The sequence below is a fragment of the Bombina bombina genome, chromosome 1 (assembly GCF_027579735.1).
Source record: "Bombina bombina isolate aBomBom1 chromosome 1, aBomBom1.pri, whole genome shotgun sequence".
NCBI lineage: Eukaryota > Metazoa > Chordata > Amphibia > Anura > Bombinatoridae > Bombina > Bombina bombina.
In genome coordinates, this window is record NC_069499.1 from 568,421,927 (window position 1) to 568,448,564 (window position 26,638).

A 26,638-nucleotide genomic window follows, 5' to 3' on the forward strand; every position below is an offset into this window, starting at 1 on the left:
TCAATTTAAATTATAGTAATTCGATAAATGTTTTACCTCTTAGGTCGCTATCACAATCATCTGTGATCCCGACGATTACTTCTGGGCCTAGACGCTGCACCAGTCTCTGCTCGTAATCATTAAGATCAGCGACATAAGCTGTTCCACCTCCGGTAGCACGGGTTGAATTTTTTTCTTTTGCCAATTTGGCTTTTGCAAATCGTTTGATGTCGTTGTACCTTTTTTTAATTTGATCAACGTCCTTTTTCCCAGGTCCCTGAGCACTGACAGCATCACTTATCCGGGTCCATATACTTTTTTTACGGATACTAGACGTTTGCTTCGAACGACAACCAAATAAATAGTCATATGAGTCTAGCACCATATCGACAAGAACCAGGTTCTGCTGATGTGAGAAGTGGGGATTCTTCGATTTGGACTGTGAATCAGATCGAGAAGTAGCCATACTTAATTTATCGATAACAATAAAAGTCAGTAAAGCTTCAAGTTCTTGAAATATGCAGTCTGAAAAACTTTATTAAATAGAGCTTATATAGTGCTGCAATATGTTCCCGCGACAAAGCTGACGTTTCTGACACCTTGCAGTCACGTGGGACAAACATGACTGACAGTTTGTAAGCGATTAATAGTACATTCGCAAATAGCGAGGCGTCATATGTATGAATCATTCGCCAGTGCTCGATGCGGATTTGACGCGCCTTTTTTTTTAATAGTTTTTAGTACATATGGCGGGCGGGCAACATCTCGCTAGCTGCGAGTTAGAGCGAGTCGAGCAAACACGTTGTCGGCGAAAAAATTGATGCTTTAGTACATGGAGCCCTTAGTGGCTTTTTTAATGGCAGGGGATAGTGGTGCATGTCCACTTGCAAATAAATAAAACATTTTTTAAATGCAGAAATCACCCATTCTTTAATATAAAAATTAGGATCTGAGTCACCTAATATAGCCATATTCTGCTTAGCCAGTCATCGACTTACAAGTTGTCCCAATGTTGACTGGTCCTAACACTACACTACTTTGCCTTTATTGGCTCAATCATTCCTGCTTCTCTCTTAAAAGGGACATAATACTCATATGCTAAATCACTTGAAACTGATGCAGTATAACTGTAAAAAACTGACTGGAAAATATCACCTGAGCATCTCTATGTAAAAAAGGAAGATATTTTACCTCACAACTTTCTCAGCTCAGCAGAGTAAGTTCTGTGTAAAAAGTTATACTCAGCTGCAGGTAAAAAAAAATGAAGAAATGAACGGCAGCCAATCAGCATCCACAGTGCTGAGGTCATGAACTCTTACTGTGATCTCGTGACATTTCACTTAACTCTCATGAGATTTCATTGTAAACTTTCATACACTGAATAGGGAAATAACATGAGTGCACGAGGCTCATCCCTTCGGCTGTCCCGGGACAGACATACTGATATGCTGCTTAGAAGTCCTTTACAATGGGATGTGGTAAAATATCTTTCTTTTTTACATAGAGATGTTCAGGTGATATTTTCTAGTCGGCTTTTTACAGCTATACTGCATCACTTTCATTGTCCTGATTTTCAAACTCCTAACCAAGCCCCAAAGTTTTAGGAGAATACTGATGTATACCTACCCCAGCTTGCTCCTGTTTGTGTAAAGAGTCTTCATATGAAGGGGAGGGGGAGTGTCTGTTTTTTTTTGCTATAGAACTACTTGCAGTGGGTGTTCCAGCTAACCTATTTAGCAGAGCTAAACTGGGAGCTTCTAAGTAGGTTTTTAAAACGGTTTTATACTGGATTTTTAGATCAGTATCTGTGCATATTATTCTTTATAGTAGTGTATTACATGCAGTTAAATGAAAATTGGTGTATACTGTCCCTTTAACATTGGGACACCTTGTTAGTTGGGTAGAATATCTTAGTCGAAGCAAGCCAACCAGATGTTGGAGATAGGTTAGTACGTTCTCTCGCATGGTCAATGATTTAGAGTTAGATTTGTGCTACATAATTAGATTAAGCGATCAGAAAATTTTACATTTCTGTCATATATTGTAAATAACATAATTTATGCTTACCTGATAAATTCCTTTCTTCTGTTGTGTGATCAGTCCACGGGTCATCATTACTTCTGGGATATTATCTGCTCCCCTACAGGAAGTGCAAGAGGATTCACCCAGCAGAGTTGCTATATAGCTCCTCCCCTCTACGTCACCTCCAGTCATTCGACCAAAGACCAACGAGAAAGGAGAAGCCAAGGGTGTAGTGGTGACTGAATTATAATTTAAAAAATATGTACCTGCCTTAAAAAAACAGGGCGGGCCGTGGACTGATCACACAACAGAAGAAAGGAATTTATCAGGTAAGCATAAATTATGTTTTCTTCTGTTATGTGTGATCAGTCCACGGGTCATCATTACTTCTGGGATACCAATACCAAAGCAAAAGTACACGGATGACGGGAGGGATAGGCAGGCTCATTATACAGAAGGAACCACTGCCTGAAGAACCTTTCTCCCAAAAATAGCCTCCGAAGAAGCAAAAGTGTCAAATTTGTAAAATTTGGAAAAAGTATGAAGCGAAGACCAAGTTGCAGCCTTGCAAATCTGTTCAACAGAGGCCTCATTCTTAAAGGCCCAAGTGGAAGCCACAGCTCTAGTGGAGTGAGCTGTAATTCTTTCAGGAGGCTGCTGTCCAGCAGTCTCATAGGCTAAACGTATTATGCTACGAAGCCAAAAAGAGAGAGAGGTAGCAGAAGCTTTTTGACCTCTCCTCTGTCCAGAATAAACGACAAACAGGGAAGAAGTTTGGCGAAAATCTTTAGTTGCCTGCAAGTAGAACTTGAGGGCACGAACTACATCCAGATTGTGTAGAAGACGTTCCTTCTTTGAAGAAGGATTTGGACACAAGGAGGGAACAACAATCTCTTGATTGATATTCCTGTTAGAGACAAACTTAGGTAAGAACCCAGGTTTAGTACGCAGAACTACCTTGTCTGAGTGAAAGATCAGATAAGGAGAATCACAATGAAGGGCTGATAACTCAGAGACTCTTCGAGCCGAGGAAATAGCCATTAAAAATAGAACTTTCCAAGATAACAATCTTATATCAATGGAATGAAGGGGTTCAAACGGAACACCCTGTAAAACGTTAAGAACTAAGTTTAAACTCCATGGCAGAGCAACAGTTTTAAACACAGGCTTGATCCTAGCTAAAGCCTGACAAAAGGCCTGGATGTCTGAATTTTCTGACAGACGCCTGTGTAACAAGATGGACAGAGCTGAGATCTGTCCCTTTAATGAGCTAGCCGATAAACCCTTTTCTAAACCTTCTTGTAGAAAAGACAATATCCTAGGAATCCTAACCTTACTCCAGGAGTAATCTTTGGATTCACACCAGTATAGGTATTTACGCCATATTTTATGGTAAATCTTTCTGGTAACAGGCTTTCTAGCCTGTATCAGGGTATCAATAACCGACTCAGAAAACCCACGTTTTGATAAAATCAAACGTTCAATTTCCAAGCAGTCAGCTTCAGAGAAGTTAGACTTTGATGTTTGAATGGACCCTGAATCAGAAGGTCCTGTCTTAGAGGTAGAGACCACGGCGGACAGGATGACATGTCCACTAGATCTGCATACCAAGTCCTGCGCGGCCATGCAGGCGCTATTAGAATCACTGATGCTCTCTCCTGTTTGATTTTGGCAATCAATCGAGGAAGCAGCGGGAAGGGTGGAAACACATAAGCCATCCTGAAGTTCCAAGGTGCTGTCAAAGCATCTATCAGAACCGCTCCCGGATCCCTGGATCTGGATCCGTAGCGAGGAAGTTTGGCGTTCTGGCGAGACGCCATGAGATCTATCTCTGGTTTGCCCCAACGTCGAAGTATTTGGGCAAAGACCTCCGGATGAAGTTCCCACTCCCCCGGATGAAGAGTCTGGCGACTCAAGAAATCCGCCTCCCAGTTCTCCACTCCCGGGATGTGGATTGCTGACAGGTGGCAAGAGTGATACTCTGCCCAGCGAATTATCTTTGATACTTCTATCATTGCTAGGGAGCTTCTTGTCCCTCCCTGATGGTTGATGTAAGCTACAGTCGTGATGTTGTCCGACTGAAACCTGATGAACCCCCGAGTCTTTAACTGGGGCCAAGCTAGAAGGGCATTGAGAACTGCTCTCAATTCCAGAATGTTTATTGGCAGGAGACTTTCCTCCTGACTCCATTGTCCCTGAGCCTTCAGAGAATTCCAGACAGCGCCCCAACCTAGAAGGCTGGCGTCTGTTGTTACAATTGTCCAGTCCGGCCTGCTGAAAGGCATCCCCCTGGACAGATGTGGCCGAGAAAGCCACCATAGAAGAGAGTTTCTGGTCTCTTGATCCAGATTCAGAGTGGGGGACAAATCTGAGTAATCCCCATTCCACTGACTCAGCATGCACAATTGCAGCGGTCTGAGATGTAGGCGTGCAAAGGGAACTATGTCCATTGCTGCTACCATTAAGCCGATCACCTCCATGCATTGAGCTACTGACGGGAGTTGAATGGAATGAAGGACACGGCATGCATTTAGAAGCTTTGTTAATCTGTCTTCTGTCAGATAAATCTTCATTTCTACGGAATCTATAAGAGTCCCCAAAAATGGAACCCTTGTGAGAGGCAAGAGAGAACTCTTCTTTTCGTTCACTTTCCATCCATGCGACCTTAGAAATGCCAGAACTAACTCTGTATGAGACTTGGCAGTTTGAAAGCTTGAAGCTTGTATCAGAATGTCGTCTAGGTACGGAGCTACCGAAATTCCTCGCGGTCTCAGAACCGCCAGAAGGGCACCCAGAACCTTTGTGAAGATTCTTGGAGCCGTAGCCAATCCGAATGGAAGAGCTACAAACTGGTAATGCCTGTCTAAGAAGGCAAACCTTAGATACCGGTAATGATCTTTGTGAATCGGTATGTGAAGGTAAGCATCCTTTAAATCCACTGTGGTCATGTACTGACCCTTTTGGATCATGGGTAAGATTGTCCGAATAGTTTCCATTTTGAACGATGGAACTCTTAGGAATTTGTTTAGGATCTTTAAATCCAAGATTGGCCTGAAAGTTCCCTCTTTTTTGGGAACCACAAACAGGTTTGAGTAAAACCCTTGTCCTTGTTCCGACCGCGGAACCGGATGGATCACTCCCATTAATAATAGATCTTGTACACAGCGTAGAAACGCGTCTTTCTTTATTTGGTTTGTTGACAACCTTGACAGATGAAATCTCCCTCGTGGGGGAGATAATTTGAAGTCTAGAAGGTATCCCTGAGATATGATCTCTAGCGCCCAGGGATCCTGGACATCTCTTGCCCAAGCCTGGGCGAAGAGAGAGAGTCTGCCCCCCACTAGATCCGGTCCCGGATCGGGGGCCCTCGGTTCATGCTGTCTTAGGGGCAGCAGCAGGTTTTCTGGCCTGCTTGCCCTTATTCCAGGACTGGTTAGGTTTCCAGCCTTGTCTGTAACGAGCAACAGCTCCTTCCTGTTTTGGTGCAGTGGAAGTTGATGCTGCACCTGCTTTGAAATTCCGAAAGGGACGAAAATTAGACTGTCTAGCCTTAGCTTTGGCCTTGTCTTGAGGTAGAGCGTGGCCCTTACCTCCTGTAATGTCAGCGATAATTTCTTTCAAACCGGGCCCAAATAAAGTTTGCCCCTTGAAAGGTATATTAAGTAATTTGGACTTAGAAGTTACATCAGACGACCAGGATTTTAGCCACAGCGCCCTACGTGCCTGAATGGCGAATCCTGAATTCTTAGCCGTAAGTTTGGTTAAATGTACTACGGCCTCCGAAACGAATGAATTAGCTAGTTTAAGGACTCTAAGCCTGTCCGTAATGTCGTCCAGCGTAGCGGAACTAAGGTTCTCTTCCAGAGACTCAATCCAAAATGCTGCCGCAGCCGTAATCGGCGCGATGCATGCAAGGGGTTGCAATATCAAACCTTGTTGAACAAACATTTTCTTAAGGTAACCCTCTAATTTTTTATCCATAGGATCTGAAAAAGCACAGCTATCCTCCACCGGGATAGTGGTGCGCTTAGCTAAAGTAGAAACTGCTCCCTCCACCTTAGGGACCGTTTGCCATAAGTCCCGTGTGGTGGCGTCTATTGGAAACATCTTTCTAAATATTGGAGGGGGTGAGAACGGCACACCGGGTCTATCCCACTCCTTAGTAACAATTTCAGTTAATCTCTTAGGTATAGGAAAAAACGTCAGTACTCGCCGGTACCGCAAAGTATTTATCCAACCTACACATTTTCTCTGGTATTGCAACAGTGTTACAATCGTTAAGAGCCGCTAAGACCTCCCCTAGTAATACACGGAGGTTTTCCAATTTAAATTTAAAATTTGAAATGTCTGAATCCAATCTGCTTGGATCAGAACCGTCACCTACAGAATGAAGCTCTCCGTCCTCATGCTCTGCAAGCTGTGACGCAGTATCAGACATGGCCCTAGAATTATCAGCGCACTCTGTTCTCACCCCAGAGTGATCACGCTTGCCTCTTAGTTCTGGTAACTTAGCCAAAACTTCAGTCATAACAGTAGCCATATCTTGTAATGTTATCTGTAATGGCTGCCCAGATGTACTAGGCGCCATAATATCACGCACCTCCCGGGCGGGAGACGCAGGTACTGACACGTGAGGCGAGTTAGACGGCATAACTCTCCCCTCGCTGTTTGGTGAAATTTGTTCAATTTGTACAGATTGGCTTTTATTTAAAGTAGCATCAATACAGTTAGTACATAAATTTCTATTGGGCTCCACCTTGGCATTGGAACAAATGACACAGGTATCTTCCTCTGAATCAGACATGTTTAACACACTAGCAATAAACATGCAACTTGGTTACAATCTTATTTAACAAAAACGTACTGTGCCTCAAAGAAGCACTAAACGATTAAATGACAGTTGAAATAATGAACTGAAAAACAGTTATAGCATCACTCTTTAAAAACAACATAACTTGTTAGCAAAGGTTTGTTCCCATTAGTAAAGCAATACTAATTAATTTTAAACAAAAAAATCACAGAGCAACGTTTTAAAACACAGTCACTATATAAATCTCACAGCTCTGCTGAGAGAATCTACTTCCCTTCAAAGAAGTTTGAAGACCCCTGAGTTCTGTTAGAGATGAACCGGATCATGCAGAAAATATAAGTGTAACTGACTGGAAATTTTTGATGCGTAGCAAAGAGCGCCAAAAACGGCCCCTCCCCCTCACACACAGCAGTGAGAGAGAAACGAAACTGTCATAATCAAAACCAGCAAACTGCCAAGTGGAAAAATAATGCCCAAATATTTATTCACTCAGTACCTCAGAAATGCAAACGATTCTACATTCCAGCAAAAACGTTTAACATGAAGTAAATACCTATTAAAAGGTGTAATGTATTTTTACAGAGTAATTCCGGTGAAATACCATCCCCAGAACACTGAAGTGTAGAGTATACATACATGTCATTATAACGGTATAGCAGGATTTTCTCATCAATTCCATTCAGAAAATAAAAACTGCTACATACCTCAATGCAGATTCAACTGCCCGCTGTCCCCTGATCTGAAGCTTTTACCTCCCTCAGATGGCCGAGAAACAGCAATATGATCTTAACTACTCCGGTTAAAATCATAAGAAAAACTCTGGTAGATTCTTCTTCAAACTCTGCCAGAGAAGTAATAACACGCTCCGGTGCTATTGTAAAATAACAAACTTTTGATTGAAGTTATAAAAACTAAGTATAATCACCATAGTCCTCTCACACCTCCTATCTAGTCTTTGGGTGCAAGAGAATGACTGGAGGTGACGTAGAGGGGAGGAGCTATATAGCAACTCTGCTGGGTGAATCCTCTTGCACTTCCTGTAGGGGAGCAGATAATATCCCAGAAGTAATGATGACCCGTGGACTGATCACACATAACAGAAGAAAAAATATACATGCATATTTATAGATAAATGCAAATTCTGTCCATCCTTGTATTGTAGGTAAGAAACTGAATACAGAATAAATCATTTGTCATGCCTACCAATATTTTGCCATAGAAGCTGTTGAGGAATCCAGACGCTTCTCTGCATGAAGTTGAAGACAGCTGTCTACAAATGCTCGACCCACACAGATCTGTGTTTTCATCTCAGCCAGCTTGTGCTGCACTGTCTTGAGAGAAAAGTAGAATCTTACTAAATGCCTTTGACAGAAGACAGTTATTTATCTCTACTGCTTCAAAACGGCTTTGAAAAAGCCATACTCTTAAGATGCCAAGTAAATGGGTTTACAATGTGGTTGCTTTCATCTAACATAGGATTGTTAATACCGCTTTATTGCTGCTCCCATCTGCATGAAATACCAAGTTCCAAGGATAGGTCCAATTCCATATTTTTTTAATTTATAGCCCTAATCTGTAATATAATCAGTAGTTTTATTTTTTAGTCAATACTAACCTGTAAATGAGCAATTGTTTTTCCAAATGCCTTTCTTCCTTTAACATAATTCCTGGTCTCCTCAAACATAAACTCACAGCTAGCAAGGCCCATATCTGCAATTAATAGCCTTTCCTGAAAAGTAAACAGTGGGTCAACACCATGAGGGTTTCATTTATTTATTTATTATTTAAAAAATATAGCAATATGACTTAAGCTAGAATATACATTCAAATTCACAAAAACATTTTCTTTACAGGAATCACTCCTTCTAAATAACAATGATACACACTTCTATACAATATTATCATCAATAATCTCTTCTGCAATTGACTACCAATACAATAATATACATTATAAAAAAAAAAAAAAAAAAAAAAAAAAAAAAGGATAATCTGGTTGATTGCACCAAATGTTATGCAAATATTAACATGCCATGCATTCTTAGACCGTCAACACCAACATTTTTACTGTTTTAAAAGATAGATAACGCCTTTACTACCCATTCCCCAGCTTTGCACAACCAACATTGTTATATTAATATACTTTTTAACATTTAAACCTCTACATTTCTGCTCGTCTCTAAGCCACTACAGACAGCCTCTTATCACATGTTTTTTTATTAGCTTTTCACAACAGGAGACTGCTAGTTCATGTGGGCCATAAAGATAACATTGTGCTCACGCCCGTGGATTGTGGATGACGCTGCACTAATTGGCTAAAATGCAAGTCAATAGATAAGAAATAGCCATCTGATCAGAGGGCTGTCAAAAGAGGCATAGATACAAGGTAATCACAGAGGTAAAAAGTATATTAATATAACCATGTTGGCTATGAAAAACTAGGGAATTGGTAATAAAGGGATTATCTATCTTTTTAAACAATAACATTTTTAGAGTTGACTGTCCCTTTAAGGATTTACTACCTATATTAAATAAAGATTAGATTTATTAAGAGTCAGTCGGACGGACATGATCTGCTGTAGCGATCATGTCCGCTCGACATCGCTGAATGCAGACAGCATACGCTGTCGGCATTTAACATTGCACAAGCAGTTCTAGTGAATTGCTTGTGCAATGCCGCCCCCTGCAGATTCGTATGTGATCAGGCTGATTGCTGTACGTCGTCTCAAAGGTGGCGTATGAGTTAATGAGCAGCAGTCTTAATTCGGGCCATAATAAATTGAAAAAAGAGGGGTGGGGCGTGAGGGCGCTAGTGAAAGCTTAAGAAATCTAAATGGTGAATATTTAACACAGTATGTGTCTATGTATTCAGTGTCTGCTCAAATAATTGCTTTAAATATATAAAACTAAAATTTCAGTGTTTGTTTATATAAATGCTGTGTAATAGTTTGTGTATTTTATAACGTTTTAGGATATATTATGACCATATATCATAATTTATAATAATTTAAATAAAGTGCACTGTGTGACAAATTTTCTGCAACCAAAAATTCTTTGATTTTTAATATACACTGCTATATAGAATCAATATTTCTCTTGAAAATTTCATACGTTTTAAACTTGGTTTTAACTTACAAATTCTAAGTATACCGATGTTCAAATATATATCTTCATTCAAATACTATATAGGTATTTCTCTTTTGTACAAATATATGCCAAAAGAACAACAAAAGAGGAGATTAAATGTTAATAAAAGTTATTTATTATAACAATATAAAAATCGAATTAAATAAAAGGGACGTCTCCCCAAAATTAAAAAATTAAAATAAAAACAGTATCTGTTAGCAGTAGATTCTGAATTCCTAATAATTTCTGCAACTCTATATAAACAAGGGAGTCTTTGCAATCAGGTTTCTAAGGATTTCCCATTGCCGTATTTTCTTAACAGAAATGTTTCTTATTATGGCAATTTAAAGTTGTACAAAGTCAGTAAGGTTTTGCAGTATGCAGTCCCAGACTTAGCGGTTCAAAGTGAGGTTAGATGAATATTGTGATACTTAGCGTATGAGTTACCTTCTCCCTTACAGCCGGTTTATTCACTGCTGTTTTCCTCGATGCGACTGTAAACTCAGACCCGCCGCATGTAGTCGGCGTCTGACGTCACTGTCTGGTCTTTGATCTTCTGAATCCGTTATTAAGTAACAGTTTGGCTCTTTAATTTTTCAGAGCCTCTGTGTTTCAAAAAATCCTGCACTTAGTGTTGTACACGCAGGAAAGAGATGCTTGAAAGATGTTATGTAGTAGTTGTTGGTAGTAAAAATAACCCGGGTTATACTGTCATAACACTTTTTCGATTGCTTAATTCAAAAGCTTGTAGAAAAGTCACTTAGTACCACTGAGGGTCACAGGAATCACTGGAAGCCACCAAGGGTCACAAGGGTCGACGCGTTTCGCTCTTATTCAGAGCTTTATCAAGATGGACAAAAGAGAAATACCTATATAGTATTTGAATGAAGATATATATATGAACATCGGTATACTTAGAATTTGTAAGTTAAAACCAAGTTTAAAACGTATGAAATTATCAAGAGAAATATTGATTCTATATAGCAGTGTATATTAAAAATCAAAGAATTTTTGGTTGCAGAAAATTTGTCACACAGTGCACTTTATTTAAATTATTATAAATTATGATATATGGTCATAATATATCCTAAAACGTTATAAAATACACAAACTATTACACAGCATTTATATAAACAAACACTGAAATTTTAGTTTTATATATTTAAAGCAATTATTTGAGCAGACACTGAATACATAGACACATACTGTGTTAAATATTCACCATTTAGATTTCTTAAGCTTTCACTAGCGCCCTCACGCCCCACCCCTCTTTTTTGTATAACACAAAATTAGTCTGAAGGACTTATTTACTGTGAGGTGTTTGGAATCACTGTTTCCAGCGCTCTACTTATCTCACTTACACCATAATAAATTGACCCCCATGACTTTATGACACATTATGGTGAGGTGTAAAATATCCTATACATCTAATCTGATGTTTTTCACACTTCCATCCCTGCCTGCATGGGAAACTATAAGAACTAACTGTGAATACAATTACCTGTAAACCTTTTTTTTTTATTATTTGTACAAGATATATTAGCCTCTCCTTTTCAGACAGTTTTTATCTATATCTAAAGAAGAGACCTACAAGGTCTTGAAAGCTTATCGAATGTTGGTATCACAATCTATTAAAGGAACATTGTCTGTGGGACCAATACAGTAACAACCCCTTTTCTGTTTAAAAAAAAAAAAAAAAAAAAGGAAAACATCATAGTTTAACACTGCACCACTTCCACGTATAGCATTAAAGGGACACTAACCCCAATTTTTTTATTTTATGATTCAGATAGAGCATGCAATTTTAAGCAACTTTCTAATTAACTCCTATTATCAATTTTCTTCGTTCTCTAGGTATCTTTATTTAAAAAGCAAGAAAGTGATGCATAGGAGCCGGCCCATTTTTGGTTGAAAACCTGGGTTATGCTCGCTTATTGGTGGGTAAATGTAAGCCTCTAATAAGCAAGCGCTATCCATGGTGCTGAACCTAAAATGGGCTGTCTGCTAAGATTTACATTTCTGCTTTTAAAATAAAGATAAGAGAACGAAGAAAAATTGATAATAGGAGTAAATTAGAGCATGAAATTTTAGTCAACTTTCTATCTGAATCACAAAACGAAAATGTATGCTTACCTGATAATGATGATGATAAATGAGTCCACGGATTTCATCCTTACTTGTGGGATTATGCCTCCTCCTGCTGACCAGGAGGCGAAGAGCACCACAGCAGAGCTGTTATATAGCTCCTCCCTTCCCTCCCACTCCAGTCATTCGACCGAAGTTAGGAGGAGAAAGGAAAAGCCAAGGTGCAGAGGTGACTGAAGTTTACAAAAATCAATAACCTATCTCAGAGAACAGGGTGGGCCGTGGACTAATTGTGTCTAAAAAGAAAAGAAAATTCATGTTTACCTGATAAATTTGTTTCTTTTTAAAGACACGATGAGTCCACGGATTTCATCCTTACTTGTGGGATACAATACCAAAGCTAGAGTACACGGATGATAAGGGAGGGATAAAACAGGAAACCTAAACGGAAGGCACCACTGCTTGAAGAACTTTTCTCCCGAAAACAGCCTCAGCAGAGGCAAAAGTATCAAATTTGTAAAATTTAGAAAAAGTGTGAGAGGACCAAGTTGCAGCCTTGCAAATCTGTTCTACAGAAGCTTCATTTTTGAATGCCCATGAGGAAGCAACCGCCCTAGTGGAACGAGCCGTAATTCTCTCAGGAGGCTGCTGTCCAGCAGTCTCATAAGCAAAACGGATGATACTCTTCAGCCAAAAAGAAAGAGAGGTAGCCGTAGCTTTCTGACCCTTACATTTCCCAGAGAAAACGTTAAACAAAGAAGACGATTGATGAAAGTCCTTAGTCTCTTGCAAATAAAACTTCAAAGCACGGACAACGTCCAAATTGTGCAAAAAGATGTTCCTTCTGAGAAGAAGGATTAGGGCACAAGGAAGAAACAACAATCTCCTGATTAATGTTCCTGTCAGTAACAACCTTAGGAACAAAACCAAGTTTAGTACGTAAAACCACCTTATCCGAATGAAAAATAAGGTAAGGAGAATTATATTGTAATGCCGAAGCTCAGACACTCTTCGAGCTGAAGAAATGGCAACAAGAAACAGAACTTTCCAAATAACAACTTAATATCTAAGGAATGCATAGGCTCAAACGGAGCCCCTTGAAGAATTTTTAGAACCAAATTCAAACTCCATGGAGGAGCAATTGGTTTAAACACAGGCCTGATTCTAACTAAAGCCTGAACATCTGGGAAATCTGCCAGACACTTGTGTAACAAAATAGATAAGGCAGCGATCTGACCCTTTAGGGAACTTGCCGATAAACCCTTCTCCAAACCTTCTTGGAGAAAAGACAAATCCTGGGAATCCTGATCCTACTCCATGAGTAACCTTTGGAGTCACAACAATAAAAATATTTAAGCCATATCTTATGGTAAATCCGTCTAGTTACAGGCTTACGTTCCTGAATTATGGTTTCTATGACCGAGTCAGAGAAACCCCGCTTGGATAGACTTAAGCGTTCAATCTCCAAGCAGTCAGCTGCAGAGAAGCTAGATTTGGATGAAGGAAGGGACCTTGAATGAGAAGGTCCTTCCTCAACGGAAGTTTCCAAGGTGGCAGGGATGACATGTCCACCAGATCGGCATACCAAAGCCTGCGAGGCCACGCAAGAGCTATGAGGATCACTGATGCCGTCTCCTGTTTGATTTGAGCAATAACCCGAGGAAGGAGAGCAAATTGAGGGAATAGATATGCTAGGCTGAAGGACCAAGGAACTGCCAAAGCATCTATCATTTCCGCCTGAGGGTCCCTGGACCTGGACCCGTATCTCGGGAACTTGGCATTCTGACGAGATGCCATGAGATCTAACTCCGACCGACCCCACTTGAGAATCAGATTGGAAAACACTTCCGGATGGAGTTCCCACTCCCCCGGATGAAAAGTCTGCCTGCTCAGAAAATCCGCCTCCCAGTTGTCCACCCCTGGGATGTGGATCGCTGACGGATGGCAAGAATGGGCCTCCACCCACCGGATTATCTTGGCTACCTCGGTCATCGCTAAGAAACTCCTCGTTCTCCCTGATGATTGATGTAAGCCACTGTCGTTATGTTGTCCGTCTGGAATCTGATGAACTGAGCTGAAGCCAACTGAGGCCAGGCCAGGCGAGCATTGAAGATCGCTCTCAGTTCCAGGATGTTTATAGGAAGAACAGATTCCGTCTGAGTCCACACTCCGAGCCTTTAGGGAACCCCAGACAGCTCCCCACCCTAGAAGGCTGGCGTCTGTTGTCATAATCACCCAGGATGGACTGCGAAAGCATGTTCCCTGGGACAAATGATCCAGAGACAACCATCATTGAAGTGAGTCCCTTGTCTCCTGATCCAGGATTATTCGAGGAGACAAATCCGCATAATCTCCGTTCCACAACCTGAGCATGTTTAACTGCAGAGGTCTGAGGTGAAACCAAGCAAACGGGATGATGTCCATTGCCGCCACCATCAGTCCGATTACTTCCATGCACTGGGCCACTGACGGCCGAGGATTGGACTGAAGGGCCCAACAGGTATCTAGAATCTTTGATTTCCTGACCTCTGTCAGGAAAATCCTCATAGATATAGAATTGATTAGAGGTCCCAAGAAAGTCACCCTTGTCTTCGGGATCAAGGAACTCTTTTCCAGATTCACATTCCAACCGCAAGTTCTCAGGAAGGATAGAACGATGTCGGTATGAGACTCTGCTTATTGACAAGATGGCGCCTGGATTAGAATATCGTCCAGATAAGGCACCACAGCAATGCCCCACGGTCTTAGAACCGCCAGCAGAGACCCCAGCACCTTTGAGAAAATTCTGGGTGCAGTGGCCAGCCTGAAAGGAAGAGCCACGAACTGGAAATGTTTGTCCAGAAAGGCAAACCTTAGGAACTTGTGTTGATCTCTGTGGATAGGAACATGTAGCTATGCATCCTTTAAATCCACTGTCGTCATAAACTGACCCTCCTGGATCAATGGAAGAATGGTACGAATAGTTTTCATCTTGAAAGATGGAACTCTGAGAAACTTGTTTAGACTCTTGAGGTCTAAGATAGGTCTGAAAGTTCCCTCCTTTTTGGGAACTACAAACAGATTTGAATAAAAACCCTGCTCGTGTTCCTGTACCGGAACAGGACAAATTACTCCCATGGAGGAGAGGTCTTACACAATGTAAGAATGCCTCTCTTTTTATCTGGTCTGCAGATAATCTCGAAATAAGAAATCTCCCTCGGGGAGGATAATTTCTGAACTCCAGTTTGTATCCCTGAGCTACTATTTCTATAGCCCAGGGATCCTGAACATCCCGCATCCAAGCCTGAACAAAGAAGGAAAGTCTGCCCCCTACCAGATCCGGTCCCAGATTGGGGGCAAGCCCTTCATGCCGACTTGGAATCAGTAGCAGGTTTTTTGGACTGTTTACCCTTGTTCCAAGATTGGTTGGGTCTCCAAGTTGACTTAGATTGCGAAGTTTCCTTCCTGTTTAAAGGAAGAAGAGAAAGAATTTCCCTTGAAATTTCGAAAGGAATGAAAATTACTGTGTCGTCCTTTCTGCTTTATTCCTTTTATCTTGAGGGAGGAGATGACCCTTGCCTCCCGTGATGTCAGAAATAATTTCCTTCAATTCAGGACCAAACTAGGACTTTCCCTTGTAAGGAATTGCCAGTAGGTTAGATTTGGATGATACATCCGCAGACCAAGGTTTCAACCATAAGGCTCTGCGGGCTAGGATAGAAAAACCCGAACTCTTAGCCGCCAATATAGTAATTTGCAGAGAAGCATCTGTTATGAAAGAGTTTGCCAATTTCAGAGCTTTAATCCTGGATTTCCTCTAAAGAAGTCTCGGTCTTAAGAGATTCCGCAAGAGCATCAAACCAATAAGCTGCCGCACTGTTGACCGTAGCAATGCACGCAGCCGGTTGCAATAGCAGACCCTGGTGAACATAGATCTTTTTAAGTAGACCCTCCAACTTCTTATCCATAGGGTCTTTGGCCAAACAAACTACTATTCCTATTGAGGATAGTTGTGCCTTCAAAGTGGAAATAGCCCCCTTCACCTTAGGAACCGATTGCCAAGTTTCCCTGACAGCATCAGCTATAGGGAACATCTTCTTGAAAATAGGAGAGAAGGGAATACCTGGTCTCTCCCATTCCTTAGCAATAATTTCCTAAGTTCGCTTGGGAACTGGAAAAACATCTGAGTAAGAAGGAACTTTGAAGTATCTATCCAACTTACTCGACTTCTCAGGAACGACCACTACCGTGGAGTCAGTCATCTAAAGTCACTAAAACCTCCCTGAGTAACAGACAGAGGTGTTCTAGTTTAAACCTGAAAGAGACAACTTCTGAGTTAGTTAAAGGAAAGGAACTCCCCGAGTCTAAAATTTCACCTTCCGATAGTACCTCCATACCCTCCATCTCAGATACCAGGGAGGTTACGTCTGAGATTGCTACCATAGTATCAGAAACTTCATTGACCACATAGTTGTCCTTCCTTTTACGTTTGCCTTGAAGAATAGGAAAGACAGATAAGGCATCAGAAAGTGTAGAAGACATAACTGCAGCTATGTCCTTTAACGTAACTGCAGCAGAAACTTGAGAAGAAGTGTAGGGCACTGCTTGAGCGGGCTTTAAAGATTGGGACGCTTGGCGAGAAAGCTGCGGCATACTCTGCATCTCATCATTAGACTCCTGAGAAGCATACGCCTTTGACAATTTTTTATCATGAAAAATTTTCTCTCTATAACTTAGAGCCCTCTCAACACATGAGAGACAAAAATGAACTGGAGGTTCCACATTGGCATCCAAACACATTGCACAAGTAACATTTTGTACATCTTCTAAATCCATGATATAGAACAGGCAAAAACAGATAAAATAAAAATAGAAACTGGCCCCTTTAATTTATACTGGCCCTTTAAATTTTTACCTCACAACACTCTTACTGTATTTAAACAAGAGTGTGCAAAAAACGAAACTAATACCAGAGACTGGTCCTTGGATAAATCCTGAAAAATAAAAGGATACTGTTTCTTTAAATAGTAAAAACCCACTATTTTTACTAAGTCGAGCAAAAAACAATTCACATGTAAATATTTAAAAAAAATCATTTGCTCCGCAAAAATCAACCGACACCTTTCCGCCTCAACAGCTCTGCTGAGGCCCCTACCTGCCACCCGGTCTCCAGACCGCTCCTTCCAGCAAAAGATTCAGGTCGGGTTACAGGACACTACCAACCGCTTGCTCTCTCAACCATGCGGTTCTAGCGTAACACCCTATGTCCTGAAAATTACAGTAGAGATGCCTGAACGGAATCGGAACAGATGTCTAAATACACTGCGCGGCGTCTAACAAGACTAAGACGTAATCCCACAAGGATGAAATCCGTGGACTCGTGTCTTTAAAAAGAAAGAAAACATTTGGGTTCAGTGTCCCTTTAATACGACTTCATAATTAACAAATTTGCCTCTTACTAAATACGGAATGCATATATATTTGCTTTCTAACCCACTAAATAGGATTATTTTTTTTATCCGCTAAAGGCTGATACAGCTAATTGTATGTGCACTAGCACAGGGAACAAAAGTGCCCCCTTTGCTTGTTCCTGTATAGACTGTAGGACCTTACAGTCTCCATGGTAAAGAGCAGATGGGTGCAGATGCCGAGGGGACTGTGTTCATAGCCAGTTATGGGGAAGGGGAGTAGAAAGAAAAAAAAAAAAAAAAAAAAACATATAAAAGTTTTTTTTATCACTATGCTACTGTAGGTTAAGTATTGGAAATTATAAATTAAAAGTTAATGCATCACTTCATGTCTCATTAAAGCTCTCTTCTCATTTAGACTTACTTGAGGAAGTTCTGCCATCAGGTAGTAAAAGCCTCGATTTTCTTCTCCTAACAAAGCATCAGCAGGGAGACGAACATCTTCAAAAAACAGTTCTGCAGTATCCTAAAAGGAAAACCCAAAACCTTAAAAAAAAAGGGACAGTCAAGTCCAAAATAAACTTTCATAATTCAAAAAGAGCATGTAATTTTAAACAACTTTCCAATTTACTTTTATCACCGATTTTGCCTTGTTCTCTTGGTATTCTTAGTTGAAAGTTAATCTAGGTAGCCTCATTCTAATTTCTTAGACCTTGAAGGCCACCTCTAATCTGAATGCATTTTGACAGTTTTTCACCACTAGAGGGCATTAGCACATGTGTCATATAGATAACATTGAGCTCATGCACGTGAAGTTACCTAGGAGTCCGCACTCATTGGCTAAAATGCAAGTCTGTCAAAATAACTGAAATAAGAGGGCAGTTTGCAGAGATTTAGACAAAAAGGTAAAATCAGATACGTAAACAGGTATAGCAAGTAATGTGCTTAAACTGTATAGGTAGAACTAGAAAACCCTTTATCCAAACTGCTTGGGACCGGAAAAGGTTTGTATTTCGGAATAGTTTGGAGTATTTGCATCTTTAAAATGAGACAGTGTGGAGAGGGGATGGAACTATGTGCAAACAACAATATCTTATGTCATTTAGGCAATATTTACATATAATCCAGCTCAAACATGTAACCTAAAAGGCAGTTTCATAAAATTTTCAATACTTTTGTATATAGTACCCTCAGAAAGATAGTACAGTAATGTAATCAGAAAAGGTAATATTTGTTGTTTTAATAAATATAGACTTATTTGCATTTCAAAACACAAAAAAGGAAATTTATACTTACCTGATAAATTGATTTCTTCTACGATACGACGAGTCCACGGATTCATCCTTACTTGCGGGATATTATCCTCCTGCTAACAGGAAGTGGCAAAGAACACCACAGCAGAGCAGTATATATAGCTCCTCCCTTTTCTCTCCACCCCCAGTCATTCGACCGAAGGTATAGGAAGAGAAAAGAAAAGCTAAAAGGTGCAGAGGTGACTGAAGTTTTGAAAAACAAAAATATAATCTGTCTAAAATGACAGGGAGGGCAGTGGACTCGTATCGTAGAAGAAATCAATTTATCAGGTAAGCATAAATTTCCTTTTCTTCTACTAGATACGACAAGTCCACGGATTCATCCTTACTTGTGGGATACAATACCAAAGTAACAGGACACGGATGAACGGGAGGGACAAGACAGATACCTAAACGGAAGGCACCACTGCTTGAAGAACTTTTCTCCTACAAATAGCCTCCGAAGAAGCAAAAGTATCAAATTTGTAAAATTTGGAAAAAGTATGAAGGGAGGACCAAGTCTCAGCCTTACAAATCTGTTCAACAGAAGCCCATGTGGAAGCCACAGCTCTAGTAGAATGAGCCGTAACCTTTTCAGGAGGCTGCTGTCCAGCAGTCTCGTATGCCATCGGATGATGCTCTTCAGCCAAAAAGAAAGAGGTAGCCGTAGCTTTTAGACCCCTACGTCTTCCAGAATAAATCACAAATAAAGAAGATGTTTGACGGAAATCCTTGGTCGCTTGTAAGTAAAGCTTCAAGGCCCGAACCAAGTCCAAGTTATGTAACAGACACTCCTTCTTAGAAGAAGGATTAGGACACAAGGAAGGAACAACAATTTCCTGATTAATATTCTTATTTGAAACAACCTTAGGAAGGAATCCAGGTTTAGTACGCAAAACCACCTTATCAGAATGGAATATAAGATAATGCGAATCACATTGTAACGCAGAAAGCTCAGAAACTCTTCGAGCTGAAGAGATAGCAACTAAAAACAAAACTTTCCAAGATAAAAGCTTAATATCTATGGAATGCATGGGTTCAAAAACGGAACCCCTTGAAGAACATTGAGAACTAAATTCAAACTCCATGGCGGAGCAATAGATTTAAATACAGGCTTGATTCTGATTAAAGCCTGAACGTCTGGGACACCCGCCAGACGCTTGTGTAGTAAAATTGACTAAGCAGAAATTTGTCCTTTCAAGGAACTAGCTGATAATCCCTTCTCCAATCCTTCTTGGAGAAAAGACATAATCTTAGGAATCCTAACCCTACTCCATGAGTAGCCCTTGGATTCGCACCAATAAAGATATTTACGCCATATCTTACGGTAAATCTTTCTAGTGACAGGCTTGCGAGCCTGAATCAAAGTATCAATAACCGACTCAGAGAATCCCCGCTTAGATAAGATCAAGCGTTCAATCTCCAGGCAGTCAGCTGCAGAGAATTTAGATTTGGATGTTGGAACGGACCTTGAATGAGAAGGTCCTGTCTCAACGGAAGTTTCCACGGTGGCAGAGAGGACATGTCCACTAGATCTGCATACCAAGTCCTGCGTGGCCATGCAGGCGCTATTAGGACTACCGAAGCTCTCTCCTGTTTGATTCTTGTAATCACATGAGGCAGGAGAGGAAATGGTGGAAACACATAAGCCAGGTTGAACGACCAAGGTACTGCTAGAGCATCCATCAGTACAGCTTGGGGATCCCTTGACCTGGACCCGTAGCAAGGAAGTTTGGCATTCTGACGAGATGCCATAAGATCCAATTCCGGTGTGCCCTATTGACGAATCACCTGGGATATAGATTGCTGATAGATGGCAAGAGCCCATCGGATTATCTTTGAAATCTCTATCATCGCTAGAGAACTCTTTGTTCCCCCCTGATGATTGATATATGATACAGTCGTGATATTGTCCGACTGGAATCTTATGAACTTGGCCAAAGCCAACTGAGGCCATGCCTGAAGCTCGTTGAATATTGCTCTTAGTTCCAGAATATTGATTGGTAGTAGAGACTCCTCCTGAGTCCAAATACCCTGAGCCTTCAGAAAATTCCGGACTGCACCCCAGCCCAAGAGGCTATTACCCATGCTTGCCTGCAGAAGCACATTCCCTGGGATAGATGATCCTGTGACAACCACCAAGAGAAGAGAGAGTCTCTGGTCTCCTGATCCAGACTTATCTGAGGAGATAAATTTGCATAATCCCCATTCCACTGTCTGAGCATGCACAGCTGCAGTGGTCTGAGATGAAAGCGAGCAAACGGAACAATGTCCATTGCCGCCACCATTAATCCAATGATGGCCGAGGAATGGACTGAAGTGCTCGGCAAGTATTTAGAATCTTTGACTTTCTGACCTCCATCAGAAATATTTTCATGTCCAAGAATGGAACTCTCGTTAGTGGAACCAGCGAACTCTGTTCTACCTTCACAATCCAAACGCCAACACGATGTCCGTGTGAGATCTGGTCAGATAAGTTGACGCTTGGATCAGAATATCGTCCAGATAGGGCGCTACTGCTATGCCCTGAGAACCGCCAGAAGGGACCCTAGCACCTTTGTGAAGATTCTGGGAGCTGAGGCCAACCCGAAAGGAAGGGCCACAAACTGATAATGTTCGTCCAGAAAGGCGAACCCTAGAAACTGATGATGATCTTTGTGGATAGGAATGTGAAGATACACATCCTTCAGGTCCACGGTGGTCATATATTGACCCTCCTGGATCATTGGCAAAATCATTCGTATAGTCTCCATCTTGAATGATGGGACTCTGAGAAATTTGTTTAAACATTTGAGATCTAAAATCGGTCTGAAAGTTCCCTCTTTTTTGGGAACCACAAACAGATTTTAGTAAAACCCCTGTCCCTGTTCTAGTTTTGGAACTGGGCAAATTACTCCCATGGTATAGAGGTCTTTTACACAGCGTAAGAACGCCTCTCTTTTTGTCTGGTCTACAGACAAAGGTGAAAGATGAAATCTCCCTCTTGGAAGAAAATCCTTGAATTCCAGCTGATACCCCTGGGACCCAATTTCCAATGCCCAGCTTAGATTTCGATGACACATCAGCAGACCAAGATTTGAGCCATAACGCTCTACGCGCTAAAATGGCAAAACCTGCATTTTTTGCCGCTAATTTAGCCATTTGAAAAGCGGCATCGGTAATAAAAGAATTAGCCAGCTTGAGAGCCTTAATTCTATCCAAAATATCATCTAATGGGGTCTCAACCTTAAGAGACTCCTCTAAAGTCTCGAACCAAAAAGCTGCTGCAGTAGTAACTGAAACAATGCAGGCTATAGGTTGAAGAAGAAACCCCTGATGAATTAACAATTTCTTTAGAAGACCCTCTAATTTTTTATCCATAGGATCTTTGAAAGCACAACTGTCCTCAATAGGTATAGTTGTACGCTTCACTAGGGTAGAAATAGCTCCCTCCACCTTAGGAACCGTTTGCCAAGAATCCCGAATGGTGTCAGATATGGGAAACATTTTCTTAAAATTAGGAGGGGGAGAGAACAGAATGCCTGGTCTATCCCATTCCTTAGTAACAATGTTGGAAATTCTTTTAGGGACTGGAAAAACCAACAGTGCAAGTAGGTACCTCTAAATATTTATCAATCTTACACAATTTCTCTGGTGGTATCACAATAGGGTCACAATCATCCAGAGTCGCTAAAACCTCCCGGAGTAACAGGCGGAGGTGTTCAAGCTTAAATTTAAAGGACATCACGTCCAAATCTGTCTGAGGTAACATTTCCTGAACCTGAAAGCTCTCCCTCAGACAGCAATTCCCCGACCCCCAAATCAGAACACTGAGGGTACATCAGAAATGGCCAATAAGGCATCAGAGGGCTCAGTATTTACCTGAATACCTGACCTACTGCGCTTACCCTATAAACCTGGCAGTTTAGATAATACCTCTGTAAGGGTAGTAGACATAACTGCAGCCATATCTTGCAGAGTAAAAGAATTTGACGCACTAGAAGTACTTGGCGTTGCGTCGCTTGAGTGGGCGTTAAAGGTTGTGACACTTGGGGAGAATTGGATAGCATAACCTGATTTTCTTCAGACTGAGGATCATCCTTAGACATACTTTTATCACCTAAAATATGTTCTTTGCAGTGTAAGGCCCTTTCAGTACAAGAGGGACACAATGTAAGTGGGGGTTCCACAATGGCTTCTAAACACATAGAGAATTGAATTTCCTCAATGTCAGACATGTTGAACAGGCTAGTAATAACCACAAAAAGTTGTGAAAACACTTTATTGAAAAAAAAAACACCAATTTTGAAAAACGGTACTGTGCCTTTAAGAGTAAAAAAAAAAGCGCACAATTTTTCCAAATCTGCTTCAGAATGCTATTAAGCTTACAAATTTAGCATATATCCTTCTTATATTGTAGCCTAATATTGCACCACAAGTAAGGGACAAATTAACCTCTATAAGAAAAAACGTTATACCTAAAACGTTATGAAAACTTTAAGAACCCCCCGCACCTCTGCTCTGCTGTGGCGCCTACCTGCCCTCAGGTGTCTGACAAAGGTCTCACTATGACTCCGGTGACCTCTCAGTTTGGGCCCAACCGAAGCTGAAGTTTTCTTGTGAAAATCAACTACACATCTGAGGCGCGAAAATTAGGCCCCGCCCATCATATGCGATGTAATGTTAGCCTAAAAAACCGCAAGGAAGCGGTATAGAAACTAGCCGTGTGGATTTAAGCATCCAAAATTTACAATAAAGCCATGTGAACCCCCAGCACAATGCCCAACATCAGTGATCATTAACCGTTTGAGCAAATAAAAACGTTATGCTGCCCTAGTGTCTAACCATGCTGCCATCATTTTCTTGCTGCATTTAGCCCATAATAATTCATACACAGGTCTCCAGTAATGCCCCTTCTTATGTCTATAGGTTTACTGCTTACCCCTTCCCTCTTGGGAACTATGTCAGCCTGTTCTGAAATATCAGTCTCTTCAGAAATAAATGACTGAACATACCTCAATGCTTGTAGCATAAAAAACATTCCCCGCACTGAAGCTTCTCTAATACTCCTCAGCCATTCTGTGGGAACTCATATGGATCTTAGCGACAACTGCTAAGATCATCAACCTCCAGGCAGAAATCTTCTTCCATATGCTGCCTGAGGAAAAATAGTACTCACCGGTACCATTTAAAATAAAAAAAGTCTTGATTGAAGAAAATAAAAACTATCATTTTAACACCTCTTTCACTTTACCTCTTCCTATTACTAGTATAGGCAAAGAGAATGACTGTGGGTGGAGAGAAGGGAGGAGCTATATATATATATATATATACAGCTCTGCTGTGGTGCTCTTTGCCACTTCCTGTTAGCAGGAGGATAATATCCCACAAGTAAGGATGAATCCGTGGACTCGTCGTATCTAGTAGAAGAAAACAAAGACAAGCAGAGAAGACTGACTTACAGGCAGAAAACAAATAAAAATGTTATTTTATTTATATAAAAAAAAAAATTGTTTTGGATTTCAGAATAAGTTTAGATTTTGGAATTCTGGATTTTGGGATTTGTACCTGTACTATAGTACAGGATGGCCCATGTTTGATGAACAATAAAAAAAGTTGTTGCATCTTTACACTGAATTGTACCCTTTTATTTACAAAAAATAAAAAATATTTGTATATACTGTATGCTGCTAAACAAAACAGGTGTAGGAACACAGGGATTAATAATACACGTGTACATTTATTGAGTAGTGATTTACTTTGGTGCATGCAAGGTCAGATCAGGACAATTATTGTATTTGAAAGGTATTTAAAATTGCGTTACATCATCTTATGGTTCTGAAAAAGAATGTTCTTGTGTTTTATAAACTAGTTTTCCTGGTCATATCTGTCTACCAATACTGCTGTATTAACACTCACTGGGCAATGGGGACAACTCCCACACACCTGTCATACATAAACATTTAATCAGCAAAATACCTGCATAAAAATAGTTGTATAAGCATTTAAAAAAAAAAAAAAAAAAAAAAAAACAGTAATATTAGACAAACCCTGTAAATTATTGTACCTTGGAGCAGGCAAGGGATATACCCCTTGAATACTTGAGTATGCTTACCTTTCTTGTGGCCAAATGTATATGAGCTCCAAGTAGAGTAATCGCATACAAACCACATTTATACAAATATAATTACAGTACCTGAGCTTTAAGTCCAATTTTTTCCAGTTTGCGCCCTTTCACAAAGCCTTTAGTTCCATTGTCCACAAGAAAGAGACTAATGCCATGAGCAGGTGTCCGGGCCTCACGGTTTGTTACAGCAACGACTACCACCACATCGCTCATCCATCCATTTGTAATAAATACCTGTAAAAATAGTGAATCATTTGACAAGTTCACTTAATGAAAAAGGACTGTTCTCTACCAATGTATTTTCTTAAACTTGACTACTGCAATAAAATAGAAACATAATGGCAGAGATAATAAGAAACTAATTAGAAATCTGTACAATAATTTAAAAAAAAAAAAAAAAAAAAAAACACCTTAAAACTACATAATTCAAAACAGAAGTTACAAAGGAAAAGAATAACAGATTGAAAAGTAATTCCATGGGATGCGTGATCACTGCTAATTAACCTATTAAATAGATAGTCTTATTGCAATTTACTTATAAATAAATCACCTCACCTTACTGCCGTTTAGTATCCAATCTTTTCCATCTTTTTTGGCATTTGTACGTACTCCCTGCAAATCACTACAAAGAGAGAGAGGAAAAAACATAATTTATGTAAGAACTTACCTGATAAATTCATTTCTTTCATATTAGCAAGAGTCCATGAGCTAGTGACGTATGGGATATACATTCCTACCAGTAGGGGCAAAGTTTCCCAAACCTCAAAATGCCTATAAATACACCCCTCACCACACCCACAATTCAGTTTAACGAATAGCCAAGAAGTGGGGTGATAAAAAAGTGCGAAAGCATATAAAATAAGGAATTGGAATAATTGTGCTTTATACAAAATCATAACCACCACAAAAAAAGGGCGGGCCTCATGGACTCTTGCTAATATGAAAGAAATGAATTTATCAGGTAAGTTCTTACATAAATTATGTTTTCTTTCATGTAATTAGCAAGAGTCCATGAGCTAGTGACGTATGGGATAATGATTACCCAAGATGTGGATCTTTCCACACAAGAGTCACTAGAGAGGGAGGGATAAAATAAAGACAGCCAATTCCTGCTGAAAATAATCCACACCCAAAATAAAGTTTAATGAAAAACATAAGCAGAAGAATCAAACGGAAACCGCTGCCTGAAGTACTTTTCTACCAAAAACTGCTTCAGAAGAAGAAAATACATCAAAATGGTAGAATTTAGTAAAAGTATGCAAAGAGGACCAAGTTGCTGCTTTGCAAATCTGATCAACCGAAGCTTCATTCCTAAACGCCCAGGAAGTAGAAACTGACCTAGTAGAATGAGCTGTAATCCTCTGAGGCGGAGTTTTACCCGACTCAACATAGGCAAGATGAATTAAAGATTTCAACCAAGATGCCAAAGAAATGGCAGAAGCTTTCTGGCCTTTTCTAGAACCGGAAAAGATAACAAATAGACTAGAAGTCCTTCGGAAAGATTTAGTAGCTTCAACATAATATTTCAAAGCTCTAACAACATCCAAAGAATGCAACGATTTCTCCTTAGAATTCTTAGGATTAGGACATAATGAAGGAACCACAATTTCTCTACTAATGTTGTTGGAATTCACAACTTTAGGTAAAAATTCAAAAGAAGTTCGCAACACCGCCTTATCCTGATGAAAAATCAGAAAAGGAGACTCACAAGAAAGAGCAGATAATTCAGAAACTCTTCTGGCAGAAGAGATGGCCAAAAGGAACAAAACTTTCCAAGAAAGTAATTTAATGTCCAATGAATGCATAGGTTCAAATGGAGGAGCTTGAAGAGCCC

The 26,638-nt window shown here is 40.3% G+C and overlaps 1 protein-coding gene across 1 annotated transcript in view; it reads right to left on the reverse strand.

Annotated features, from left to right (window-relative positions):
- The window catches only part of ACADL (acyl-CoA dehydrogenase long chain), a 76,894-nt gene that overhangs the window by 21,060 nt on the left and 29,196 nt on the right, over positions 1-26,638 (reverse strand). The window contains exons 5-9 of the mRNA XM_053713391.1: positions 25,360-25,426; positions 24,874-25,038; positions 17,831-17,932; positions 8,427-8,540; positions 8,015-8,142 (exon numbers count right to left, since the gene is read on the reverse strand). Coding sequence (XP_053569366.1) covers positions 8,015-8,142; positions 8,427-8,540; positions 17,831-17,932; positions 24,874-25,038; positions 25,360-25,426 — 576 coding nt within the window. The remainder of the gene's footprint in view (positions 1-8,014; positions 8,143-8,426; positions 8,541-17,830; positions 17,933-24,873; positions 25,039-25,359; positions 25,427-26,638) is intronic.